The 22930-nt window shown below is 55.3% G+C and overlaps 5 protein-coding genes across 5 annotated transcripts; 2 read left to right on the plus strand and 3 right to left on the minus strand.

Moving 5' to 3' along the window:
- Positions 1–660: 660 nt before the first annotated feature.
- On the minus strand, positions 661–3739 carry TRIREDRAFT_107567 (uncharacterized protein; the record flags this gene model as incomplete). The annotated part of the gene is made up of 2 exons (XM_006965476.1): positions 661–1619; positions 1732–3739. 2 exons carry the CDS (start codon positions 3737–3739, stop codon positions 661–663), a joined length of 2967 nt encoding a protein of 988 aa, XP_006965538.1.
- Positions 3740–4450: 711 nt separating this feature from the next.
- On the minus strand, positions 4451–6073 carry TRIREDRAFT_37368 (uncharacterized protein; the record flags this gene model as incomplete). The annotated part of the gene is made up of 1 exon (XM_006965186.1): positions 4451–6073. A coding segment is annotated over one exon (1623 nt), but the record flags the coding sequence as incomplete, so codon positions are not given.
- Positions 6074–6904: 831 nt separating this feature from the next.
- On the plus strand, positions 6905–7461 carry TRIREDRAFT_48295 (uncharacterized protein; the record flags this gene model as incomplete). Its single annotated transcript, XM_006965209.1, has 2 exons — positions 6905–6960; positions 7074–7461. 2 exons carry the CDS (start codon positions 6905–6907, stop codon positions 7420–7422), a joined length of 405 nt encoding a protein of 134 aa, XP_006965271.1. The 3' UTR covers positions 7423–7461.
- Positions 7462–8032: 571 nt separating this feature from the next.
- Positions 8033–10153, plus strand: TRIREDRAFT_4004 (uncharacterized protein; the record flags this gene model as incomplete). Its single annotated transcript, XM_006965160.1, has 4 exons — positions 8033–8043; positions 8290–9018; positions 9084–9455; positions 9541–10153. 4 exons carry the CDS (start codon positions 8033–8035, stop codon positions 10151–10153), a joined length of 1725 nt encoding a protein of 574 aa, XP_006965222.1.
- Positions 10154–11459: 1306 nt separating this feature from the next.
- TRIREDRAFT_107571 (PAK domain-containing protein) lies at positions 11460–13844 on the minus strand (the record flags this gene model as incomplete). Its single annotated transcript, XM_006965477.1, has 3 exons — positions 11460–12769; positions 12815–13167; positions 13213–13844. 3 exons carry the CDS (start codon positions 13842–13844, stop codon positions 11460–11462), a joined length of 2295 nt encoding a protein of 764 aa, XP_006965539.1.
- Between the last annotated feature and the right edge of the window lie 9086 nt (positions 13845–22930).

Below are 22930 nucleotides of genomic sequence, written 5' to 3' on the forward strand. Positions count from 1 at the left end.
GAAGAGTGTGCTACGTGCAATTGGATCCTTATTTCCAAAAAAGATCATTGAGTGCGGCGGAATATCAAATGCGGAACCAGAAAAGGAACGACTTTATTTTTGACGATTGCTTATTGTTGTTCTTTATTTGTAAGACTATGGAAAAGGGCGGATGGACCTATTAATAGCAGATTGGCAAGTGATTTTTGTCTCAAAAGCAATTCAAGGTTTTTGCTCGCGGTGATTAACTTTTTGGTATTGTCAATGTATGAGCTGTTTCTGGAGCTGCGTTGAAGTCATTCGTCTGATGTTAATTAAGTAATGATGTCTGACGGATCAAAGTCAGTCAATCAAAGGTAGTTTCTTGCCAGCACTCCTGCCTGGATCAAATTCATGATTCACATTTCAAGAGGTATTGTGCGTGATCGTGACGGAAGTTTGAAACAAGACAAGCAAAGCACGCTTCAACTTCTTCTCGAGTCGTTTATGCTATCTTTACATCCTGTGAGCTATTATTATACTCAAATGATTGCTGGTGTCTCAGATCCCGCCATCCGAGAGCAGTGCGCTGAAAATCTCGCCGTTATCCCACAGAGTATATAAAGTACACATTCCTTCTTGCTGAATCGATTACTATCAGGCAATGACAATCAGGATGACTAACATCACTTCATACACTTATTATTCCGATGCTTGCGTCACTTGTTGTTGATTCGGAGACACGTGTGCTCCTCTTGCAGCTTTGTTCTCAGGCTGAAGAGGCTGAGGTTGGGGCTGAACTGGGGCTTGAGATGGTGGTGGTGGAAGTGAAGAAGCAGCAGGAGGCTGGGTTTGCGTCTGCTGAGGTAGAGGAGGTATAGTCGCGCCTTGTCGGGTAGGAGAATTTGGGAGGGCGGGCGATGGCGATGCTTGCGGCACTTGTGACGCTGGTGTTGAGAGGAGTGGTTGCTGTGGAGGGGCTTGTGCTTGTGGAGAAGGTATATTGGTGGCTGTGTTTGGTGCAGGCCGTTGCTGCTGTGGCTGCTGTTGTTGCTGCGGTGTCGGTGGTTGGAGAATAGGACTTGGTCTTGTTTGAGTCTGGTGCTGTTGAGGAGGTGGCTGCTGCTGCTGGGCTGGCGGTTGTTGAAGCTGGCCATGCGCCTGTTGTACAGGCTGCTGGTGAGCTCCTCGCTGCTGCGGCCCTGACAATCTCTGGCCCCCCTGTTGCTGGGACTGCTGCTGCTGCTGCACATGCTGCTGAACTTGGGGAGACTTGTGGGCTGCCGCCACGACAGCCGGCGGCGGCGCCTGATGCTGTTGCTGTTGCTGCTGCACCTGCAGAGGCTGCGACTGCGACTGCGACTGCGGCTGCGACTGCGGCTGTGGAGGGACGGCTCTGATCTGGGCCAGCCGCTCCTTTTCCCTCTCCTCGGCAGACTTGGTGGGCGCGTTGGGGTCGAGGAAGCGCGCCGGGACGCCGTCGGCGGCCACCTTCTGGCTGCCCACCCAGGCATTGAGGATGCGGCTCCAGCTCAGCTCGCCGCGCTGCAGACGCTGGAGCTCCCGGTAGGCGGCAACGTTGTGGTACGGCAGCCCGGTTTTGGGGTCGCGGTAACGAGCTGGCAGGTTTGTGATGATGCAGTTTGGAGTGGATGGCGGCTCTGTGGACGGAAGAGAAGAAGAGAAAAAAGTTAGATTGTATCAGTAAACAGGAGCTTGGAGGAATTGAAAAGAGGGAGGAGGAGGAGGAATGGACGGGGGGGCGGGACATACTGTTAAGTCTGTTCATCTTACGGCCAAAGAGGATCTGGGTCTGGATGCTCTTGTCTTGGAGGGCGTTTTCATCAAAGTTCTGAAAGATGATGACGTTCCGAGTCGTGGTTTCGGGGGCTTCGGGAACATCAGCGGCGCCAGGGGCAGGCTGCGAGGGCGGTTCTGAGAGACTGGGGCTTGCTGATTTGCTGACTGGGTCGGGATCGGGGATGATGGGCCGCAGGACGGTATGCCGAAGAACGGGCTCCGTCGACACATGAGCTGGGCCGGCCGTGGGACCGGGTGCCGTCTGGACGTGAGGCGGAGGAGCAGGAGGAGCCAGATTTGCCTGAGGCAATGGCAGCGCGAGGACGTTGGACTTTGGTGCGGCGCTGGGGCGATAGTCCATGCTCATGGCTGGCGGGGGGGCAAGAATAGGGGGCGCGAGCACGCCCGATGGCTTGCCGGCCTCTATTGGCCGTGGACTGCCCATGCCGGCGGGTGCGGCTAGGGGAGACATCTGGCCAGGCGGTCCTGAGAGCGAGGCGGCCACTGGTGCAGCCAGGCCACTATGAGGCGGTGGAGGAGTGGGAGGAGGAGGCAGAGAAGGCGAGGCGAGCATCGGGGGTTGACGCAGTTCTTCGGGTGCTTTCGTGGCAGCAACCGTAGTGGTTGTAGCAACAGTTGCTGACGATGCTGCTTCTTCCTTGTCTGGCGTTGTTTTAGGGGGCTCTTCTTGCTGTTGAGGCATGCTCCCATCCTCTTCTTCCTGTTTTAGTTCCTTCAGGGGCGCAACCGCTGGGGATCTGTCGGCGGCATCTGCCGTTGGCTGAAGCGTAGGAGGATTCGCCGCATCATCAGCACCGCTGGCCGTCGCCGCCGCTGCCTTGTCGGAAGAGGAACCCGGCTGTTGCTGGTCTTCCTTGCCCTGCTTGCCGGCTGCTGGATCGTTGGAGGTAGAGGCGGCGGTCGTAGTAATAGTAGTAGTAATAGTGTCCTTTCCAGGTTCGGGCTCGGGTTTTGGTCCGGCGTCCTTGGCCTTGTCCTTGTCCTTGTCCTTCTTCTCTACCCGCCTCCTCTTGGGCTTCTCCTCCTCAATGACGACGCGCCTCGCCTCGCCCAGCCCCGTCCAAAAGGTCAGCACGGGGCCCTGCAGCGTCCTCTGGCTAAGAGCCGCCAACTTGGCCCTCCGCTCCTCCTCCCTCTGCTTCTCGGCCACCTCCCAGCGGTTGAGGCTCTTGCTGTTGCGCTTCTCCACGATGGCGGCCTCGCGCAGGCGGTCCTCCTGCGTCATGGGCGGCTTCTTGAGCGCCTCCATCCGGGCGGCCTTCTTCTGCATCAGCTCCAGCTGCCGCAGCCGCCGCTCCTCGCGCTCAATCATCTGCTGGTGCAGCTGCTCCTTGGACATGCGCGTCGTCTTGCGCGACGACGCCCGGGTGGGCAGGTCGGCCGGTGACGGTAGCCAGGACGCGCGCTCGGACTTCTTCTTTGGTCGGGGCGCGGGCGCGGGCGCAGGCGTCGACGTGTCCGATGCAGTGGCCGTGGTGATGCGCACCTTTTTCCTAAACTTGGCCGGGATGCCGTCCTGCGCCTTTCGCTTCCGCTGGGCCGCGCGCCGCTCGCGGGCCTGGCGCTCCAGTTCCCGCTCGCCCTCGAGCTCGTCGGCGGCAGCATTGTTGTCGTCCTCGTCGTCGGACGAGGAATCCATCTGGACGTCGGAGGCATCGTCGCCAGCATCGGAGAAGCCCTGGTCGTTGTCGGACTCGGCGAAGAGCAGCTCGAGGTCGGAGTCGGGCTCCTCGTTGGCCAGCATCGACTTCATGCGGTTGCCGGCTGTGGTCCGCCGCGACCGTGAAGTGGCGAGCCATTCTACAGGCTCGGGTTCGGGCTCTTGCTCCTGTTTCGACGACGATGCCGGCTCGCTGTCGCTGTCGCTGTCGGAGCTGTCCAGGTCGCTGAGAGGAGGAGGAGCCGACAGCTGCGACTCGTCCTTGTCAGACAGCCTCGATTCGGAGTCGACTGCCGACATTTTTATTCTTCTTCTTGTGGTGTTTCCTGCGACTGCTGGAGAAGCAAGAGGGAACAAGTATCTGCTGCTTGGAAGCACTGAAGAGCGCTCGACGATGGAGGCTACATTGGAGCCGCGGTTTGTGAGAGGATGAAAAGTGGGAGGGTTTTTTTTTTTGTTTGCGTGGAGGGGTGAAGATGCGCAAGGACGCGTGTGGCGTGTGGGAGAAGGTGCGATCTACTACTAATAAGCTGGACCGTGAAATTGGTAAAAAGTGACAACCATCTCCACGTCCCAGTTTAAATTGAAGTACTATTGCAAACACTTGCGCAGTGTTTTTTCTACGCAAATCATGTCAGAATACATGCACTTTTGATGCAACAATGGGACTCGATTGCATGATTAATAGCCTAATGAGAAGGTAGGCAGCTCTGAGTGATAGATAGTAAATGTGGCAAGTATCGAGTATTCTACTCGTAAACGCTACAGAATGCCTTTAGAGAATTCTCTCCAGCAGTGGTCTAAACACGATGAGGAAACCAAAACAAACAAGCTACCCAACGCCATGTTGTCCAATCAAGCAAGCAAAAAATCAACAGTGTAACAATCTGCATCTTCCCCCCAATTCCGTCATCTACCAATCTGTCACCGTACGGGAGCCACCGTTGGAGCAGACGTAATGGTCGGAGCGGTGCGCCCAGCAGCAGCAGGCCCTGCGTGCGTGCTCGTGGGCGTCACTGCATCCTTGCAGCCCCAAAATCTGCCAGGAGTCTCGCAGGTGGTGCTGGCAGGGACGGTTGTGAAGACAGAGCTGGTCGGTGTAGCCTCGTCGTTGCAGCCCCAGAACCTCCCCGGGGTCTCGCAGGTGGTGGTTGTGGTGGACGACTGGCTGGTGCTGGCCGGCGTCGTCGTCTTGTCTTTGCATCCGAACCAGCCAGGCGTCTTACACGTAGAAGTGGTGGTGGTCACGGTCGGGGTAGGGGCGGGCACCTTTGTATCGCCCGTCGTCGTCGGCTGATCTAAACATCCCCACCAGCCGGGGGTCTGGCACGTCGAAGTCCGTGTCCTTGTGCGAGTCGTCGTCGTGGGCACCGCAGAGGTGGTGGTCTCGGTGCCGTTGCTCTCGTACATCTTCCACGGGCCACAGTCTCGGCACTCGGGCGTCCGCGCACACTTGGGGACTTCGTCATACTTGAGAATAACGTCTTGGATGACGGACCTGATCTTGTGGGTGCCAATGCCCACGCGCCATCCCTTGTCAGCCACCACGTCGTAGACGCACTCATAGCCAGTGTGACAGGACGACTCCATGGCATAGCCGGCAAAGGAGCACGTAGCAGTTGCGCCGTTGCACGTGCCAATGTATACGGGATCTGCGGTGTGACCAAAGTGATACGTCCCCGTGTAGGCCCGCGACTGCGGCGCATCAGGGTCTGCTCCGGGAGGGACCGGGAGGCCTAGTCGAGACGCTGGCAGCGCCTCGGGCACGGCCTCAAACGTCACGGCGGGAACCCCGTATGTCAGAGCCAGGAAGGAGGAAACGGCGCCTCCCAGCGAATGGCCCGCCAGCCAGATGTTGGAGTCGGGATACTGCTCCGTGACGTTCGAGTACAGCTCACGCGCAGCGGCATAGTAGCGGTTCTCCTCTCGGAGAGCCGTCCTCACGCAGGTATTGTTGCAGGTATATGTGCCGGTGGCGCAGTCACAGACCTGGTGCCAAGTCCACTGGCCCTGTTGAGCGCAGCAGCAGCTGAAGAACAAGTTGTCGTTAACCTTGTCGTTCGTTGTGGTGCCCTCTCCGTCAAAGACGGCGGGTGATGTCCCCTTGAGGCCGATGATGACGGTCGAGTTGTTCTCATCGGCCCAGATATGGCCGCGCAGGCCGTCCGTCCCCCAGCCAAAGTCGAGACTCCGGTTGAAGGGGGCACCGATGTCTTGCCAATCGGCCTGCCCCTCATTCTCGACGTAGGCGTCGGCGGCGACGTACGCCATGGTGAGGACGGTTTCTTTATCAGTGATGTCGGGGGACGAGACATCGTCCATGGTCCACGCCGAGGCGTCCAAGACGGCCGCGTAACCCTGCCTCCGCGACTCGGCGACTATTGGATCGACAACAGACGGACGCCTGTCGGCCAGTCGCTCGATCGTCTCGGCTCGGCTCCGGGCCTTGAGCTGTGGCACCGTATGCTCGGCATACTCGTCGTCGGCGGCGAGGAAGACGCGCGACTGGTCGTGGACCACGTCCAGCTTCCGATGAAGCCTCGGATTTCGATCGGTGCCGTGGTGGTAGATGTGTCGGAGAGTGAAGGTGTGTTCAGCGGGATGGACTGTGTCGGGGTGCGATGGCAACACAGGGCCGGGGCCGGCAGGGAGCAGGACGTGCTGGTCGAGGCCGACGTCACCGCCGATGATGCTGGCCGAGCCCGGCGAGATGGCGAGGGCCGACGCCAGCAGCAGGGCAGCGGTGGCCCTGCCGGGGAGACCGCACCTGTAACTGGGCGACACCATGGGGCGAACTATGGTTTGTTGGATGGCTGGGGAGTTATTCCATCTAGAGAGGAGAGAGTCTGTATGTTGTTAGATGGTTGATGTAGGTTGTGATGATGGTGATGATGGTGAGAGAGAAGAGCAATTTCTGATGATGGCAGGTGGTAGAGGTGAGAGGCGAAAGGCGAGAATAGGGAGTAAGTGGCTGTCAGGTGATGGGAGTTGCATTGGTTGTCATGGAGCGTTCATGGTTGTGTTGGCATCGCAGATGACTGACGTTATCGCGTCACTGGGCGCGGTCGGCACTGTGTACGCTAACCGCTCCTCCAGCATTAGGCCTGCGCTTGTACCGCCTCGGCAGTGTCTCTGGAGACGGTAGTAACAGATAAGATTAGCGTAGTCGAAGATTCAAGTATATTCTGTCACAGAGAGTGTACTGTCAGTACATCTTTGAGAGACGGAACCTAGCGCCCCCAGTTAGTGAGTGCTCCACCCAAGTCCCTACTCGTGGGGAATGCCCCAGCGATCCGACGGACACTCTCCCATGCCTTGAGGCTTCCCCTTGCCCCCCGGAGGCACTGTGCCACTCTTACTGTGCACTCACCGGCATTCTGCTTCGAGTCGTTCCGGGGCCGAATCTGTTCACTCAATTTGAGTCTCTCACTTGATACTTGCGAAGCGCCTGCATCGAATCTCAAGATGGCGTGGCTATCCCGCCCTCTGACCCTTGTCGGTCTGGTTATTCTCGCTCATGGGTATGTTGTATGCCTTTATCGTTGTCTCTTTCTTTGATGCTTCGATTTCTTCTTCTGTTCTTTCGTCCTTTCATCGCCTGTTGTGATGCTGAAACTGCCTTTGATGATGCCAGATGCTACTCCGCGTATGAGCACACACTCCTCGCCTCAACTTCAGTCCAGCATCCCGCATCACCAGCCGCAGCCGCTCTGCCTTTGGACATTTACATCGAAACCATAGTGGCGACCTTTCTGATCTGCTTGGGACTCGTGCTGGGAACGGGAGCTCCCGAGCCAATCCAGTGGCACACCTGGGCTGGCAAGATTGAGCGCGAGGCCGACAAAAGAAGCTCTCTGGCGGGGAATGCGGACAAGGAGGCGCTGGGAAACCCTTACAACGCCCTGGAAGCTCGGAGCGGCTTCATCAACATTCACAAGCTGCATGGCGACTTTGTCAAGTACACTCAGCAGCTCAGCAAATAGAAGCTGTGAGGTAGCCTCCAACTCGATCAATTTGTTACTACCTCTTCGAAAGTGAAAAAGCTGGCCCTGACGCTGCCCCTTGCAGCAACAAAAGTAGCAATCTGTGCTCTCCTGTGCATCGTCCAATTGTTACATTTATCTCCGTTGCCGGTCTCTCCATTATAAATGCATCTTTGTTGCGGCTGCCCTTGCTCTTTGCCTCGGGAGTTCATTCGTCGAGTCAAGCGACTTGAGCTCATACTTACCTTGATACCTACAGCACCTCTGCATGTGAGACGCCTCCAAAGCTCCAGCCTTCTGACGCATGCGCCACAGCAAGCTGCGAAAAGCAAAGCACCCAACCTGGTACGCTAGCAGCTGTGGCTGGTGCCCCGACAAGCTGAGGCGCAAACAGGCAGGTGGCGCGTCTCCCCGGCGCGCTCGCACCTGCACCTGCACCTGCACCTGCACCTGCACTTGTCGCGCCGCCGCAGCTCTCAAATTTCATTTGGCTTTAATCCCATTTGAGCCGCAAAGCAGCCTCGCCTCCATTTTCCATCACCAAACCAGCCAGCCTTCCCCTTCATTGTCCACCAGCTCGCACCATCTCGGCAGCAAAAGGCACAGCAAAATGACTGCAATGTAAGTGACTTGCCATTTCTCTTGCTCTGATGTTTTTGTCCCGCGATTGCCAGCCTCTTCCTCTTCCTCTTGCACTCTTTTTGCGTCATCGCCCTTCGTCTCGTCTTCGCTTCTCCGTCGCCCCTCCAAGAGAAGCCAGATCCAGCCTGGTGTTTTGTACACGGCCATCCAGCAAATATCCCAACTTCCAACTAAATCACCAGAAATATGAATCTCGAGATACTAACTGCAGCCTCTTCCATGCAGCGAGAGCTTCGACAACATCTACCTTGACCTCTCCAAGGAGAGCGGCAAGTGTAGGTTCGCAGAGACGGGCTTTGGATGGAAGCCTGCGGGTGGCGGTGACACCTTTACCCTCGACCACACCAATATCAGCAGCGCCCAATGGAGTCGGGCGGCCAGGGGATACGAGATCCGGATCCTGCAGCGAAACTCGGGCATCATCCAACTCGACGGCTTCCAGCACGAGGACTACGAACGCCTGAGCAAGATCTTCAAGAACTGGTACAGCACCGCGCTGGAGAACAAGGAGCATGCCCTGCGCGGGTGGAACTGGGGCAAGGCCGAGTTTTCCAAAGCCGAGATTGTCTTCAACGTCCAGAACCGTCCGGCCTTTGAGTTGCCGTACTCGGAGATTGGAAACACAAATCTGGCTGGCCGCAACGAAGTCGCCGTGGAGCTCGCCCTACCCGTCAACGCCAACGACACGGGCACCAACGGCCAGCTGGGCGGCGCGCGAGGCAAGGGCAAGAAGGCCGGTGCCGGCAAGGATCAGCTGGTCGAGATGCGCTTCTACATCCCCGGCACGACGACGAAGAAGGAGACCGAGGGCGACGACGCCGGTAGCGACGGCGAGGAGGAGGAGCAGAACGCCGCCACCTTTTTCTACGAGACGCTCATCGAGAAGGCCGAGATTGGCGAGACAGCGGGCGATACCATCGCCACCTTTCTTGATGTTCTGCATCTCACCCCCAGGTACGTTATTTGCGTCATTCGCACTCTCCAGGAAGACATCCGATTTGTTGACAAATGCGCTGCAGAGGTCGTTTCGATATCGACATGTACGAAGCTTCCTTCAGACTCCGCGGCAAGACGTACGACTACAAGATCCAGTACGAGGCCGTCAAGAAGTTCATGGTGCTCCCCAAGCCTGACGATATGCACTGTCTGCTCTGCATTGGCTTAGATCCTCCACTCCGCCAGGGCCAGACAAGATACCCCTTCGTCGTCATGCAGTTTAAGAAGGACGAGGAGGTGACTATTGACCTCAACATTGATGAGGAGGAGCTGCAGACCAAGTACAAGGACAAGCTTGAAGCTCACTACGAAGAGCCCTTGCATCACGTCGTTGCCAAGATTTTCCGCGGCCTCGGCAACAAGAAGATTTCCTCACCCGCAAAAGATTTCCTCACGTACGTCCATCCATCATCTCCCGCTTCATGCCCTCCATTCTGTATATACGAAATGCACATGCTGACCTCCTCTCCTTTGCCACAGCCACCGCAACCAGTACGGCATCAAGTGCTCCATCAAAGCCAGCGAGGGTTTCCTGTACTGCCTAGAAAAGGCCTTCATGTTTGTCCCGAAGCCGGCGACATACATTGCCTACGAGCAGACGCAGTCCGTCACCTTCTCCCGCGTGAGCGGCGCAGTCTCGGCCCTGTCCACGTTCGACATCACCGTCGTCATGAAGAACGGCGCCGGATCATCGCAGTTTAGCAACATCAACCGCGAGGACCTCAAGGCCCTCGAGTCCTTCTTCAAGCTCAAGGGCCTGCGCGTCAAGAACGAGATTGACGAGGACGCGAACCTGCTTGCCGCCGCCCTGCGTGAGGAGGCCATGGACGACTCGGACGACGAGGTCGTCGTGCCCAAGGCGGACCGCGGATCCGCCGACGAGGACGAGGAGAGCGTTGATGAGGACTTCCAGGCCGACAGCGACAGCGACGTCGCCGAAGAGTACGACAGCAACCACGAGAGTTCAGGCTCCGGTAGTGCCGAGAGCGACGTGGACAATGACGACGAAGACGAGGAGATGGACGATGTCGATGACGATGACGAGGAGGAAGAGGAGCGGCCCAAGAAGAAGTCCAAGACGGGGAAGAAATAACCCACTACGGCTTTCTCTCCAGTTGGCAGTTCAGCAGAGGCGAGCTTCGTATCTTCCTCTTATTTACCCCTTGACGTTTTCTCAAACCTCAGAACATGTTGATGGAAGGAGCCATCTGCGGGAGAAGAAAACAGAACATCCGAAGGATGATGAAAGAAAAAGATGGTGTACGAATGACAGGAGGAAAGGGAAAGGGATCTAGGAGAAATGACTACCTTGATCGGTAGGTAGTTTGGATGGCGTTCACGGAGGCGCGTGGTTTCTGTTATTGTAATGTACTCTTGTGTATCCTATTCATATTGATAAAGGGAATCAAAGCTCGTTCTACTTCTGCGTTTTCTCTTTCCTCATTACCTAGGTATATGTCAGCTGATCCAGGTGAGTGTTCCGCGTCAGATTCAAGCTTCTCCAAGTAGTCTTTGTTGACTACTTAGCACGCACTACTTTCACCCTGAGATTATCCCAATTCCATGTTTCGAGTCTCTTTTTTTATATTTATATCTCAACTAATCTCAGTCTCGAGAGTCCTCCAAGCGGTAAAGGATGAATACAGATTTATATTCCCGGCGACCAAGTCCAGTTCAGAGCCACACTTATTACCAGCAATAACAACGCAACGCAGATATTTCCTGGAAAACAACTAGAGAAAATGAGAATCCCGATTTGATTCCAAGCCAGAAAAGGAAAGAACAAAGAGAAATCAAGCCAAAGAGAGCATGGTGAAAACAAACAGGGGGGGAAACAAATAAAGGGAAAAGAGCCAAACTCCGTCTAAGTCCAGTTCATGAATTCCATCGCAGTCGTCATAAAACCCGCAAATCCATCCCAGGATCTCCCATTTCCAGTCTGTCCAGAATAGAGAGAAAGGCAGAAAGAGAGAGAGAGAGAGAGGCGGATGATAAAGGTAAAAGAAAAATCAGTGTCAGCTGTGTTGTCCCGCTTTTTTCTATCTTGTTTTCTCTTTTTAAGCAGAGCTTTGCTCTCTTTCTCCCTTTTATCCCCACCATATCCAAGGAACTGCCCAGCGTAGGGCCCACGTCGGCGATGCCACGCCCCCGATTCTATACGCAAAAAAAAAATGAAAAACAGACGCCTTAACGAGAGGTAAGAATCTCAAAATCCAGGCAAGGAAATAGCCAGATGGTGTACATCGCTAAAAATACATAGGAAAATCGAACAGCGAGTGCTTTCGAACTTTGTGCATTGATTAGGGGAGAGGGCTCGAATATGAGTCGGGAGCGCGTATGACTGCGCGTGCGTGAGTAGGTAGGTATGTATGAGCGCGGATTGGATCGGTACAGTTCTCCTAAATGCGGTCGCCCGTTGGCTTAATGTATGATCGGGGAAACAAGGCATACTGTCCAACTGGCGGCGCTTGGCTGCTCAGACTGGCAGTCCTAGACCGTGAGGCCCGCCTCTGGCCCGCCTCATATTGTTTGAACGAAGCAGAAGGGTCCTCGCGGATGATGGACTCACTGGCGTGAGACTTGTGATGAGCAATTTTCCTAGCCGGGCCGAGAGGGAACGAAACCAGTTCGGGAACTGTGTCCTGGGGGCTGGTGATATTGGCCTCGTCTGCAGCATCAGCAGACGGAAACACCTCGGCTTGAGATGCGGGCAGAGGCTCTGCACAGTCGGTCCAGGATTCAGTCATCTTGTGTACCGAGCCGCTGCTGCTCGCTGTGTAGCGAGTGAAAAAGGACCAGGTAGAGTTGGTTGAGACGTGGCGGTCGGCAGTCGAATCCGAGTTTGTGGAAGTAGTTCCGGTCGTCGAGGTACTCGCCCGCTGCTGTGACCACTGCATTGAGTTGCTGGTCTCGTCGTATAGCGCCGCCTGCGCATATGGCAGGGTCAGCTCATGCTCGTCGGGGAACTCGTGTCGGGCACTCTCTTCCAGGAGCATCTGCTGGTGGAAATCGCCAGGAATGAGCAGCGACGGGGACAGGGTGAAGCCATGGGACTCCTTGAAGCTCGAAGCATGAGAAGCACGGATTTTCTTCTTGTCCAGGCGGGGAAGAGAGAAGTTATTGGTAGCAGGGGCGGCGAAAACAGGCGTGATGGCCTCTTGGACAGTGGGTGTCGATGTCTGGCTGATGGGGCTCAAAGCGGGAACGTCGCAGGTGGCTACAGAAAGCATGCCTGGAGACGACGTTGCAGTTCCGATGGGCACAACGGCTTCCTCAGGGGCGAAGCTCACCTCCGCCGGGAGGGTATCGCTATCACGAGCAGTATCCATGGAATCACGCTCCCACTGGTAGTCGCAGTCTGCCTCCGCCTCGTGCTCGTAGCAATAGTCGATGTCGTCTTCCCAGCTCTCGTCAACGAGGCCAAAGTCAAATCCGTGACCCTCCGGAGCAACTTGCTGCGGTACCGGCGTCGCTTGGAAGCTACCAAGCGTTTCTGACGCGTTGCTTACCGGGCGATGAGATTTGCGAAGCATGGGAACGGACTGGCTGGCCCTAATGGACCGTCTGGCGGGACCGCCCTGCTCATCTTCCTCCGGGACATCGGCAAGCGGGGTCTCGTACGATGCCAACGTAGGGCTGGCAAGTGGCCAAGAGGGCTCGGTGGGTGAAGGCTGGATGGGGGAGAGCGTTGTCTTATAAATAGGAAAGTCTTCGCGAATTGGTGAAGGCTGAATTGGCGAGAGCATCGTCTTACTGAAATGGAAGTCTTCGCGAGTGGTCAAGATGGGCATAGGCGGGAGCGGCTCGACGTGCTCATCAGGGTTGTACGGCAACGGATGCCGGAAGCCTCCGCTGGTCTTGGGGCGTTCGATGTTGACAGTCGGAAGCTGCTCGCCATGTTCGTATGCCACCTGGAGGCTTGGTCTGCGAGAGGGCGAAACCGGAGAGTCGGCCTGCGACACAGGGGGAGGGATGGGAGATCTTGGTGGCCTTGGCGGTGGTGACATGGAAGGCGTGCCTCCCATCTGGTCCTGCGATCGAATTCGCCTCATCAATCGACGAGGTCCGACAGGCGGAGTGGGCGTCTCGCGTGATGCGGCAGCCGGCCTGGAGAAGAAGGCACCAGAGTCGTTGTAGGCGTCGGGGTGGAACAGAAGGCCAGGTTCCTCGGTCGACGCGGCAGCACTTGGGGCGCTCGTCGGGCCAGTCGCCCGCATGGTCAGCAGCTCGGGGGCCTCCTGCAGAGGGCGGTCGTCGCGGTTCGTGTGCATGACATGTTGGAAGTTGTAAGGGCCCGAGATCTGCAGCTTCTTCTGTGATGCGGCGGCGTCGTCTCGTGAAGCTCGTCGTCTGGAAAAAGCCTGTATGAAAGATTCCTTTCGGGGCGCGGCAGCGGCAGCGGCATTGTCCGCCGGTACTTCAGCGGAATACATGGAGCTAGCCGACGAGGAGTTGGCGCTGCTCTCCCGCTTAGATCTCACCCGTCGATGGAAAGGGTTCTTGCCGAAGCCGTAGACGCTCTCTGAGCGCTCTCGCGAGTGGGCGCTGCTGCCAGTGGACTTGACGGAGGATCGCCTGCCGAGAGACAGGTTCTCCAAGGTCTGCTCCCACCCGGGGTTCTCGACGTTGGAAGCCACAGATGCCGACGCGGCAGTGCGGTGTCCATTCTGGCGGCGCAGCTGCGATGCTCGCCTCATTTGCGAGTTCAGCTGCCGAATCCTGCTTGGGGAGGGTGGCCTGTCCATGGCAGGCTCGAAGAATTCGGCGGCACTCATGGGAGACATTTCGGATGGTGTATGGTCGAGGTTAGGAGAAGAGGGAGCTGTCGACGACCTGTTCAAGTACCAGTAGGAGGACGTCTGAGGCCTGGCCCCGGGAACCTGCTGCGGTGCCGGGTGGCCAGAATAGAAGGCTATGGCATTCATGCTCCACATTGCGAGTCAAGGGTTCGGAGGAGGGCGACAAGAGACCATGCCCTCTGGGGATCTGCGGCGAGACTGATTGCTCCAGGGTGAAGCAAAGCGATGAGGGGCCTCTGTTTTTCTTTTTTGGGCTGCTTTGCTTTTTTCCTCTTGCGCTTGGGCTCCGCTTATTGGTATGAGTGCATGTAAGGATGCGGTGCTCCGTGCTCCATACGTGTGTGAAGCTGACCCAGGGGAGGCTTGTGATGAACGCAATCGACGGTTCGGCCAAGGCGAGGTGTTGGAGTGGATATCATCAGCACGAGGCGCGCGAGGGCAGCGGTTGCCGGTATTATTATATTTGGTTCTTGGGAGCTGAGATGGGAGGGATCAGAGGGAGTACTGTAGCACGAGGGCTTTTTCTCCAGGGCCCCAGGACGAGGGCTGTTGGCAGAATTCCCAGAGGTTGGGAGCTAGCCATGACCCCAGGTCAGTTCAGGAGATTAGACCGCGGGACCTCTTCGAGGGTGGATTTGGGTAGCGTCGTCGACAGGGAGGGGTCCGATGGAGACGATGGGTGCTGGGGAACAGCTCCCTGTTGGTCTCTCGGTCGACAGGGTTCCCAGGGCCCCTGGACAGAGTCCGGGATGCTGCATCCTAGCGACGACTGGGATGGTTAGCAACCCTGTACGTCCGTACGAGTACATGTAACTCGATATGGCTGTCTGAACATACCATGTACATGTTATACTATACCCTGTCACCCGCAGCGTGCAGACCGATGGCCGACAGCTGCACGAATAGAACCGGAATGACTGAGCCCAGCACTCCATGACTGTCAGTCGGTAGTGATAGCACGGTGTGCGGACGAGGAGCTGGCGAGCACCTCAAGGCTCGTGTGACGGACAAGGCCACAGGCAAGCATATGCCTGCCATGCAACGATGCAGGCAGCAGCAGTTCATAAGCGTGATGCAACCTGCAGCTGCGTCGTGGCCCCAAAGAGCGTATAATGCCTGCTCTGCGGGAACGCGATGCTCCTACAAAGCATGAGGCACCAAAAGCAACGACCACGGAGCGCAGAAGTGAGGTGAAGTGGGCAATAGCGAATAGTGTGAGGCAGTGGAACGATCCGTATAATTGCGAGCAGCCGTAACAGCGCACCGCATCGCACCGCATGGCGTTGCACACCGGCTGTTTTCGAGGCACGCCATTGCGAGATGAGCGAGGACCGCTCGCGTATGTTGGCGCAGAATCGCACGGCGTACTCCGAGCTCCTGATATAGGTCAGTAGATACGAGTAATGGTGATAGTACCTGAATGTGCCCTTCGGGTCGGTGCCTTGCCGTATCTGCAGAGGCACGCAGCCGCGTTAGTATCCGGACCGGCGTTCTGCGGGTGCTTCTAGAAGGCGAGAGGCAGCGGCTCGCGAGTTGGATCTAAGACATTCGAAGCACTTCTCGTCTAGCGACGCAACCAAAGATGAAGATTCCGACATGACAAAGGAGCAGCTAGTGGAAAAACGCGCGATCGATAAGTAGAAGATGGATGGGTTGTGGTGATGGATCGTCGAAGGTGGTGCGAGTGTCGGTAATTCCAATGTGCAAGTACCTAGGTACTGGTACCCGCTGCCAACGTCAAGTGGTACCTACCTTAGGTACTAGTACTGCTACTAAGCCCAAAGGAACGCGCGCGCACGGGAGGAATCCGTGCCTGGCGTGGCAGGAACAACTGCGCTAGCACGCCAAGGTGCCCAGGCACGGCAAGGGCCTGGCGGTGCCTGTGTTATGCCTACCTACTTAGGTATTAGCTTATTAGCACCTAATAGGGATTGCCTTCAGTTGTTGTGTGCTTACAGCTGTCCTTGTATGAGGCATGCTACCTAGTATAGCAGTACCTGAAGTATCTGAACATCTCTTATCAGGCCTCACCAGCCTTGCTTCGATATTTCACCTGAGCAATATGACAGTTTCCGAGTCGGGCGCAGCCAATTGGTGATACGTGGAACCTGCATCGAGTGGAGTGCCATTGCGTCCAAGTTCCACTGAAGCTGTCGTGTTCAGAGCGCCTCTGTACCGATCGCAGGACAAGCAGCCCTGGAGGATCTTTCTGGCAGCAGCCCAGAGCAGCTCTGTCCCTGTCCACGCGTCGGAGAGGCCAGAGGCCAAGAGGCAAGGATCTGCGTAGCGCTAAACGAGCAATGGCCCAATCCGCTGCGCCGGGTCCGCGCTGCAGGAGCAACCAAAGTGCCTTTTCTCTCGCCCGTGGCAGGTGGACGGCTGTGCGTGTACTTCGGGACATGTTTGATCTGTGGGTGTTATCGGTTTGCCGTGGGACGCAACAGGCAGGTTGGATACCTTATTTGGCTCGGTACGAATACATTAATATCTCTACCATTCCTAGGTAGGTAGTATACAATAAGTCAGGAGTGTTCACCTCTAAGCACCTCCCAATCCATTTTGATCTCCTGTGATTATAAGGTCTTAGGTACCTACCTAGGTACCTGTATTTCCTTGACCAGAGAGGACCAAGGTGCCAAGGCAATGTGATGTGACAATATTTTAGCTCTGAGAGGAAGGCTTTCCACTCCTGCGACGGCACACGACGCGTACTACCCGATTCTTCAAGTTTAGGTTGTTTCTATCATGTATCGGGTTTTGGCTAGATAAGGTACAAGGCTGTTGGTGTCTGCTACATCGAGGTATGCTTGTCTTGAGGTAAGGCAGGTAGGTAGCACCAGGAACAGGAACAGGACATGAATCTACAAGGTCAGGTACCTTAGGTAAGTAGGTAGTACCTGAGTTGCATTGTTTTTCTTCTGCCACGGACCCTAATACCTCAGGTACCTCCTATCTACTAGTAGTACTTGTCACTGACTTGAAAGTTCCTTGCCAGACCCCGCAGAGGCACTTCCGCTCGACTACCCTACCTAACTTACCTAGGCAAGTGCCCAGTCATCGGCGATATGCGGCCACCTTCCCCTCCAACATGCAGCACGCATATGCAGGAACGAACGTTGGCTCTTGGCTCTTGGTTCTTGTTGAAGAAGTTTTTATTCGCTCAGCCTCCACATCGTCAATGTCCAGAGGGCCATCTCGTGTTTCCTTGCCTCTGCCTCTACACATCCAATTGTGCGGCTGATGATTGCAACTGCGTCTTCATTTTCGTCGTGTGGCCGCACGCGGATACGAGCAGCTGCACAGCAGCAGTGAAACCCTCCCTCCACAGCCTCTCGGATACAAAGCTGACGTCCGCCATGGCTTCGTATGTACAGTGACGCAACGAGGTATCAAGGTGCGAGCTCGGCGATAACACCTTACTTTCACGACCAGGATGCTGTCCTTTGTTGACGAACTGTTCTCAAGAGGAGCACCAACCAATGGGATTGGGGCATGGGGTATTAGGTGCTTGTTCAGTGCGGTCGACTAGCTCTTACGAGCACAAGCAGGGGACAGGCTCGAAAGCGAGAAGCTGTCTTACTGTAGTTAATCCAAGCACAACCAAATCAGACATGTGTGGGGGCGACACGGGAAAAAAAAACTTCACTCGAGATTGCTACGCCAGGGAAGTCCAGGTTGCACCTCGCCCTGCATAGTACTGTCACCATCCACTTCCCACTTTGGAGAGAAACGATCATAATCCAGGGCATCCAGAAACAACAACAAAGGACAGCGGACGAGGGTTCCCTAGGATGTGTTCTTGATCACCAGGGACTGGTTGTCTGGGCCGGACAGCAGTCGTGAAACGTTTGGCCCGAGACCTGGTCGGAGACTGGGGCACAGGCATGATCCCCGTCTGGCGTGTCCTGACCCTGCTGCAGCCGGAGCCTTGCAATCTTGGTAGCAGGGCCCTGCCAGAGGTGCCCAAGGGTCCGTGATGAACAGCAGCCGTCTTGTCCAAACGGGGAAGACAAGCAGCAATGATCCATTGTGATCGCTGCACAGAACAAGAAGCGACCGGCTTGCGGCGTCTCATTCGGAGCCCATGTGTTACTTCAACCTCCGGCCAGTTGCTACTTTGGGCTTCGTAGGCAATACTCTTGGCTCCGAATTATGAACCTCTTTGTTTCTGCGGTCCCTATGACATTCTCTACACTCTGGTTTCTCTTTGTGCCTGAGGGGTTTTCTCGCCAGAAGGCCATTGCGTGCATACATGGACGGCGCTGCATGGCACGATTGCTAGCGCTCGTGTCTCGCACAAGCTCATTCAGACGTGCGTCCTACAGGTCCTAACGACGCTGCGCTTGTACGTTTCCATCTGTGAGCCTTCTCACGAAGCCAAGGCGGGGATGGGTCCGTTCCGTCGCATCTCCATCATGGTGAAGCATTCAGGGATCCCCCCCAGCCAGCTCCGCTTGTGCCTTGAACACTCCTCCCAACCCAGGTCGACGGGAATGTACAGGTACGAATTCAAGACTGATGCCCGATTGCTTGCGTACAATACCTGACTTGCCCTGTAGTAGCTTGTACGTACGCGTCGTCGCAGGCTCAGGGCGAACAGTCTGTGCTTCTGGCTGCATCACCAATACGATAGGTATGTATGCGGGATGCTGTTCTGCAATATATTTGCGTTGTGGCGTCTCATGATATTACCGCTACAACAAACTCAAACCGGGTCAACTCGTTCGTAGAGGAGGGCAACACAAGGCCAAGGCCCTTGCTCGAGAGCACCTGCAAGAAGCCCTCGCCACGAAACCAAGCAGCTCTTGGGCTCGCCCTGTATCACGGATGGCGGCGTTCTTGGTTGATCCCTGCCGTTCACAGCACACCGATATGTTGCTGCTAGTGGTGAGAAAAGGCAATATAGCATACAGGTTGTGCTACGTACGACTACCTAGTTGTAGTCGTTGCCGCATCAATATTCTTTAATTTCCATGTCGAGCATGGCGACACTGAGTACATGCATCTGGTCGCTTATCTCTCGGACATACCTACTACCTAGGTAGCTGTACTAGATGGTCGACCAGACTCTCGTTCAGGGCAATCTCCCCGGATATCGGCCGTCAGGATTCTGCCTGCGAGAGACGGTGACTTGTCGACATCAGGCTGTTTGGCGATTGTGATTGCCAATCCCGGTCAGCTCACCGTTCCCCCCAATCACCAGCTGGTCAAATTTCCGTCTGAGGGCCGCTGCCATTCCCATGAACGATGATGCTCAGCCCAACAGCGCGGAGAGGACAGCCGCATCCGGGGAACTTCTGCTCTGCTCATTTACTTGTGTGCCCCCCATCGAAGATCAGTGGTTTATTCGACTTGGTGGTGGTGTTGGCAATCCTCCCAAAGGATTGCGGCCCTAGCCTGGTCCCCCCCCCCCCATTTGTCCCGCGCCTCTCATTTCCTTCGTCGTCTTGATTTTGCTCTTTCGTCTTCTTCAACTCAACTGACGAAAATAAGGAAGGGGGGGGGGGGGGGGGGGGCGGCATCCGGAACGCCCAGCTTGCAAAGACGGGGATGGAGAGCAGAGGGTTCGACGCGGAGTCGCAGAGTCGTACAAGTTGATGAAGCAAATCGTGCAACTCTGGGAGCAAATCGTGCTACTCTGGAACTAGGGCCTGTTTTCGCAACGCAGCCGAAGGGGGATCCGCCACCCCGGATAGCATCGATTGGGCCGTTTCATTTGCTGCCGCCGTTGGGCCTTTGTTGCGATGTCGTACCTACTAATCCAGGTCAGGTATTGATAATCCAGGATCAAGCAACAAGAAGCTCGTCCGGCTAAGTTACTGCAGGAACCCAAGCTGGGCCGTGTCATTGGCGCATTGCGGGCTACCACCATGCGATTCTGTGGAGGGAAGGGAAACAGGTGGGATCCGCATGGCTTTTAATTTACTTGAGATTAACAACATTCAAGGAAGAGAAGAGAGGAAAGAAGAAGACAAGGCTAGGCAAGTCAGTATACGGGACAGTGCAAAGCATTACTTGTCTACATGAACATGAACAGAAACAAACGAAGCTGAGGCTAAACACGATCCTTGGGTGAGAGGAGGGCACGCAGGGTATTTCCTGATATGGCGTGATGGCACGAAGGGGAGCCAGGATGGCGCCAACAGCAGCCTCACTCCGCCAGGATGGTCAAACGTGCGGAAGGGAAGAGACACAGACAGAGACAGGCGGAGGTGGGATGAATGCACAAGGCAATTCTTTGGCCGGCCTTGATGTCGATAATACTACTCAATTGCACAGGCAGGCCGTCTACATACCTCGGTGGATACACAATATATAGGTAGGTAGGTAAGGTAATACAGGTAGTAAGGCAGATGAGCCGGAGAAGAAACAAGAACCCGCTCGCCACGTTTAGGTGTGGAGGGAAGAGATGGCGCCGCATCGTATCGCATCGCATTGTTGCGGATCAGCCGATGCGAGCACTGGCGAAGACGTTTTGAAACCGGGGGGGAGAGGGGCGTTCAAATCACGCATTGGGCATTGTTCCATGTGTGTTTGAAGTCTTGCTTGTCCGAGAGAGAGAAGAGCATGCGGCATGCCGTTTTGTCGCGTGTTTCGAGAACGGGGACTGGCATCGCATGGCACGGCATGGGCAGGGTAAGGTGAGGGTTAATGTAGTAATAGTGTCGAAGCCATTCTTTGGTTCTTTTCCTGTTCCACATCTATTTTTAGCTTGTTTACATGGAACAGTTCAGCTCTCTTTTCATCTTTGATCATTCTTTCCTTTTTTTCAATCCCTTTTTTTTTTTTTTTTTTTTTTTTTTTTCTCTTTTAGATCGATTCTTCAAGCTATTGAGTGACGTCTTTGTGTGCGTAGGTAGGTAGTAGTACCTTTCCACCCCACCCCCTTTTTTTCAGCCCTTTGCTAGGTACCAACCAATTTCCACCACAAGCGGCGCCATGGCGATTGAACGCAGTGACCAGCTGGCTCGAGCTTTGAAGGTATATTGCATAGTACAGTAGGTAAGTACCTTTAGAATGGCTCCATGCAGGCAAGCTGCAAGACATTGAGATTGACTCGCTGAGCTGCATATGCAAGTGCATGGAGACAAAGAGGTCAAATACCTTACCATTACTCGTACCCGTAGACATGGACATGGATTCTTTCGTCATGCTATAGAGAGAAGATGGCAAACAAAATGAATCGGAATTCGTCGTGATTCGTTGCCTACCCTATAATTCGTCTCTGACATGAGCTGCTTGATGTGCTCCTCGTCGACGAGGTCCCGATGCTTGTCGACGCCTGGAATGGTGAATCTGGACCGCTCTGAAGATGTGAGCGAGTGATGATACCGTTGACATGGATAGCGCCTCCCAGTCGGTGTCGGTGCACGCCATGATGAAGCCTTGGAAGGTGACGGGGAAGGGAAGAGAGTCGTGAGCAAGGGATGAACACAAGGGTTATACAGAGCCCTCCTGGCAGCATTCTGGCCCGTTTGCTACTACATAGTAGATGCCTTTGATACCACTAGGTCGTAGGTGATAACCAGACTGGAAGCTGTTCACGTGGCCATAGCGCAGGCCTCGGGGCTGGAAGAGGCAGAAGAATTGCCCAAGCTCAATGAGACAATAGTGACCGGGTCCGGCATCGAGGCTTGAAGGTGTCGATTCGAGCCCGGCCGAGGTGACCAACAGAGGCATCTTGATGGAGCAGACGAAGTCGTCGGGGCCACGTGACGAAGGTCGACGACGAGCTAACAACAACAAATATGAAGACTGCGATTGATTCCTTCAAAGCATCTGTCTTTTTTCCCACAAAGCACTGCTTCAGACCACTTCAGAGGTTACGAAACAAAAGTCTCACCTTTAATCAGATGCCTGACCATCTGAGGTAGCCGACTGAGAGATGCCACCACCACAGCAGCAAGTCCGACGGTTGGAGACGAGGGCTACATGCAGCTCGGCAATGCACCATTACATGCCCTGACATGGTTCTCGAGTTTAACATGAGAATGTATCACAGTCCAGAGGCCTCGCCAGCCTCAACAACATGATGTTTTATAGCAGAGGGATGCTAAGGTTCTTTATTTCCACCCAGGTAGGCAACAGGTCGGTTCCTCCTTTGTATGGAGAACTACCTATAGACGTTGGTACCGTGTGTTGAATGAGCAGTCTCAACTATGTACACACTAGCATCGAGCAACTTCTTTTAGGGATACAATCTCTCCGCCCTCGCTACTGTACCATCGCTGTAGCAATGGCAATGTGTGATCGGGGAGCCAATGGTCATCACAGTCGCACTCAAGCGGGGAGGTTGGTGTAAGCGACAAACTGGCCGGGGGAAGAGCCAATCTGTGGCGATGAACAATGGAGAGGATCAACTCGTCTGGGACATTGCATGGACGACCGTAGGCACCGTAGGTAGCAGTGGCATGAATGATGGTTCCTTGTTGCATTGAGATCGTCGGGTCCGAAAACTGATGCCCGGGTCCGGCAGTCGCTCGAAGCTCGTCTTGCTGACACGGACGCGCCTTTGCATCTGGAGGAGGATCCTCCCTCCCATTAGGCGGGAGTGGTTGCATTGCATTCCTGACGGAATAGTCTTCATACTGGCCCTAAGTTGATGCGACACGCGCAACGACATTACGCTGGCATTGCTTGTACTGCTTACAGTGCTTTGCCCGAGTGTCTCTCTCCCCATGTGCCGGGTTCCCGATGGCTACATCCGTGATGCTGATGCTGATACTCTACAATACAACTCTACAGAGGCATCAGTTATCAGTTCATGCGGCGTGATGGAGTGTAGAACTAAACTCCTTGGAAATACCTCCAGTCGCACCCAGCATCGCTCATCTCGCCTACCATTGCTGGTATCGAAGCGTATGCGATATGACCTGGGGAAGCAAGATGCCATTTCGCTGCCGGCCTTTGTTTCTTCGTACCCTGATTACGATCTACAGGTACTACAAACATGTGTTATAGATGCAAGCCATTGTAGCGAGACGAGATCCTCGTCCACCCGCAAAGGAGAGCAGATTCAAGTTAGCTAAATCCCCGATTCTGACGCCGGCTGTTGTTATGAGGCGAGGCCA

This window comes from Trichoderma reesei (genome assembly GCF_000167675.1).
Source record: "Trichoderma reesei QM6a unplaced genomic scaffold TRIREscaffold_9, whole genome shotgun sequence".
Lineage (NCBI taxonomy): Eukaryota > Fungi > Ascomycota > Sordariomycetes > Hypocreales > Hypocreaceae > Trichoderma > Trichoderma reesei.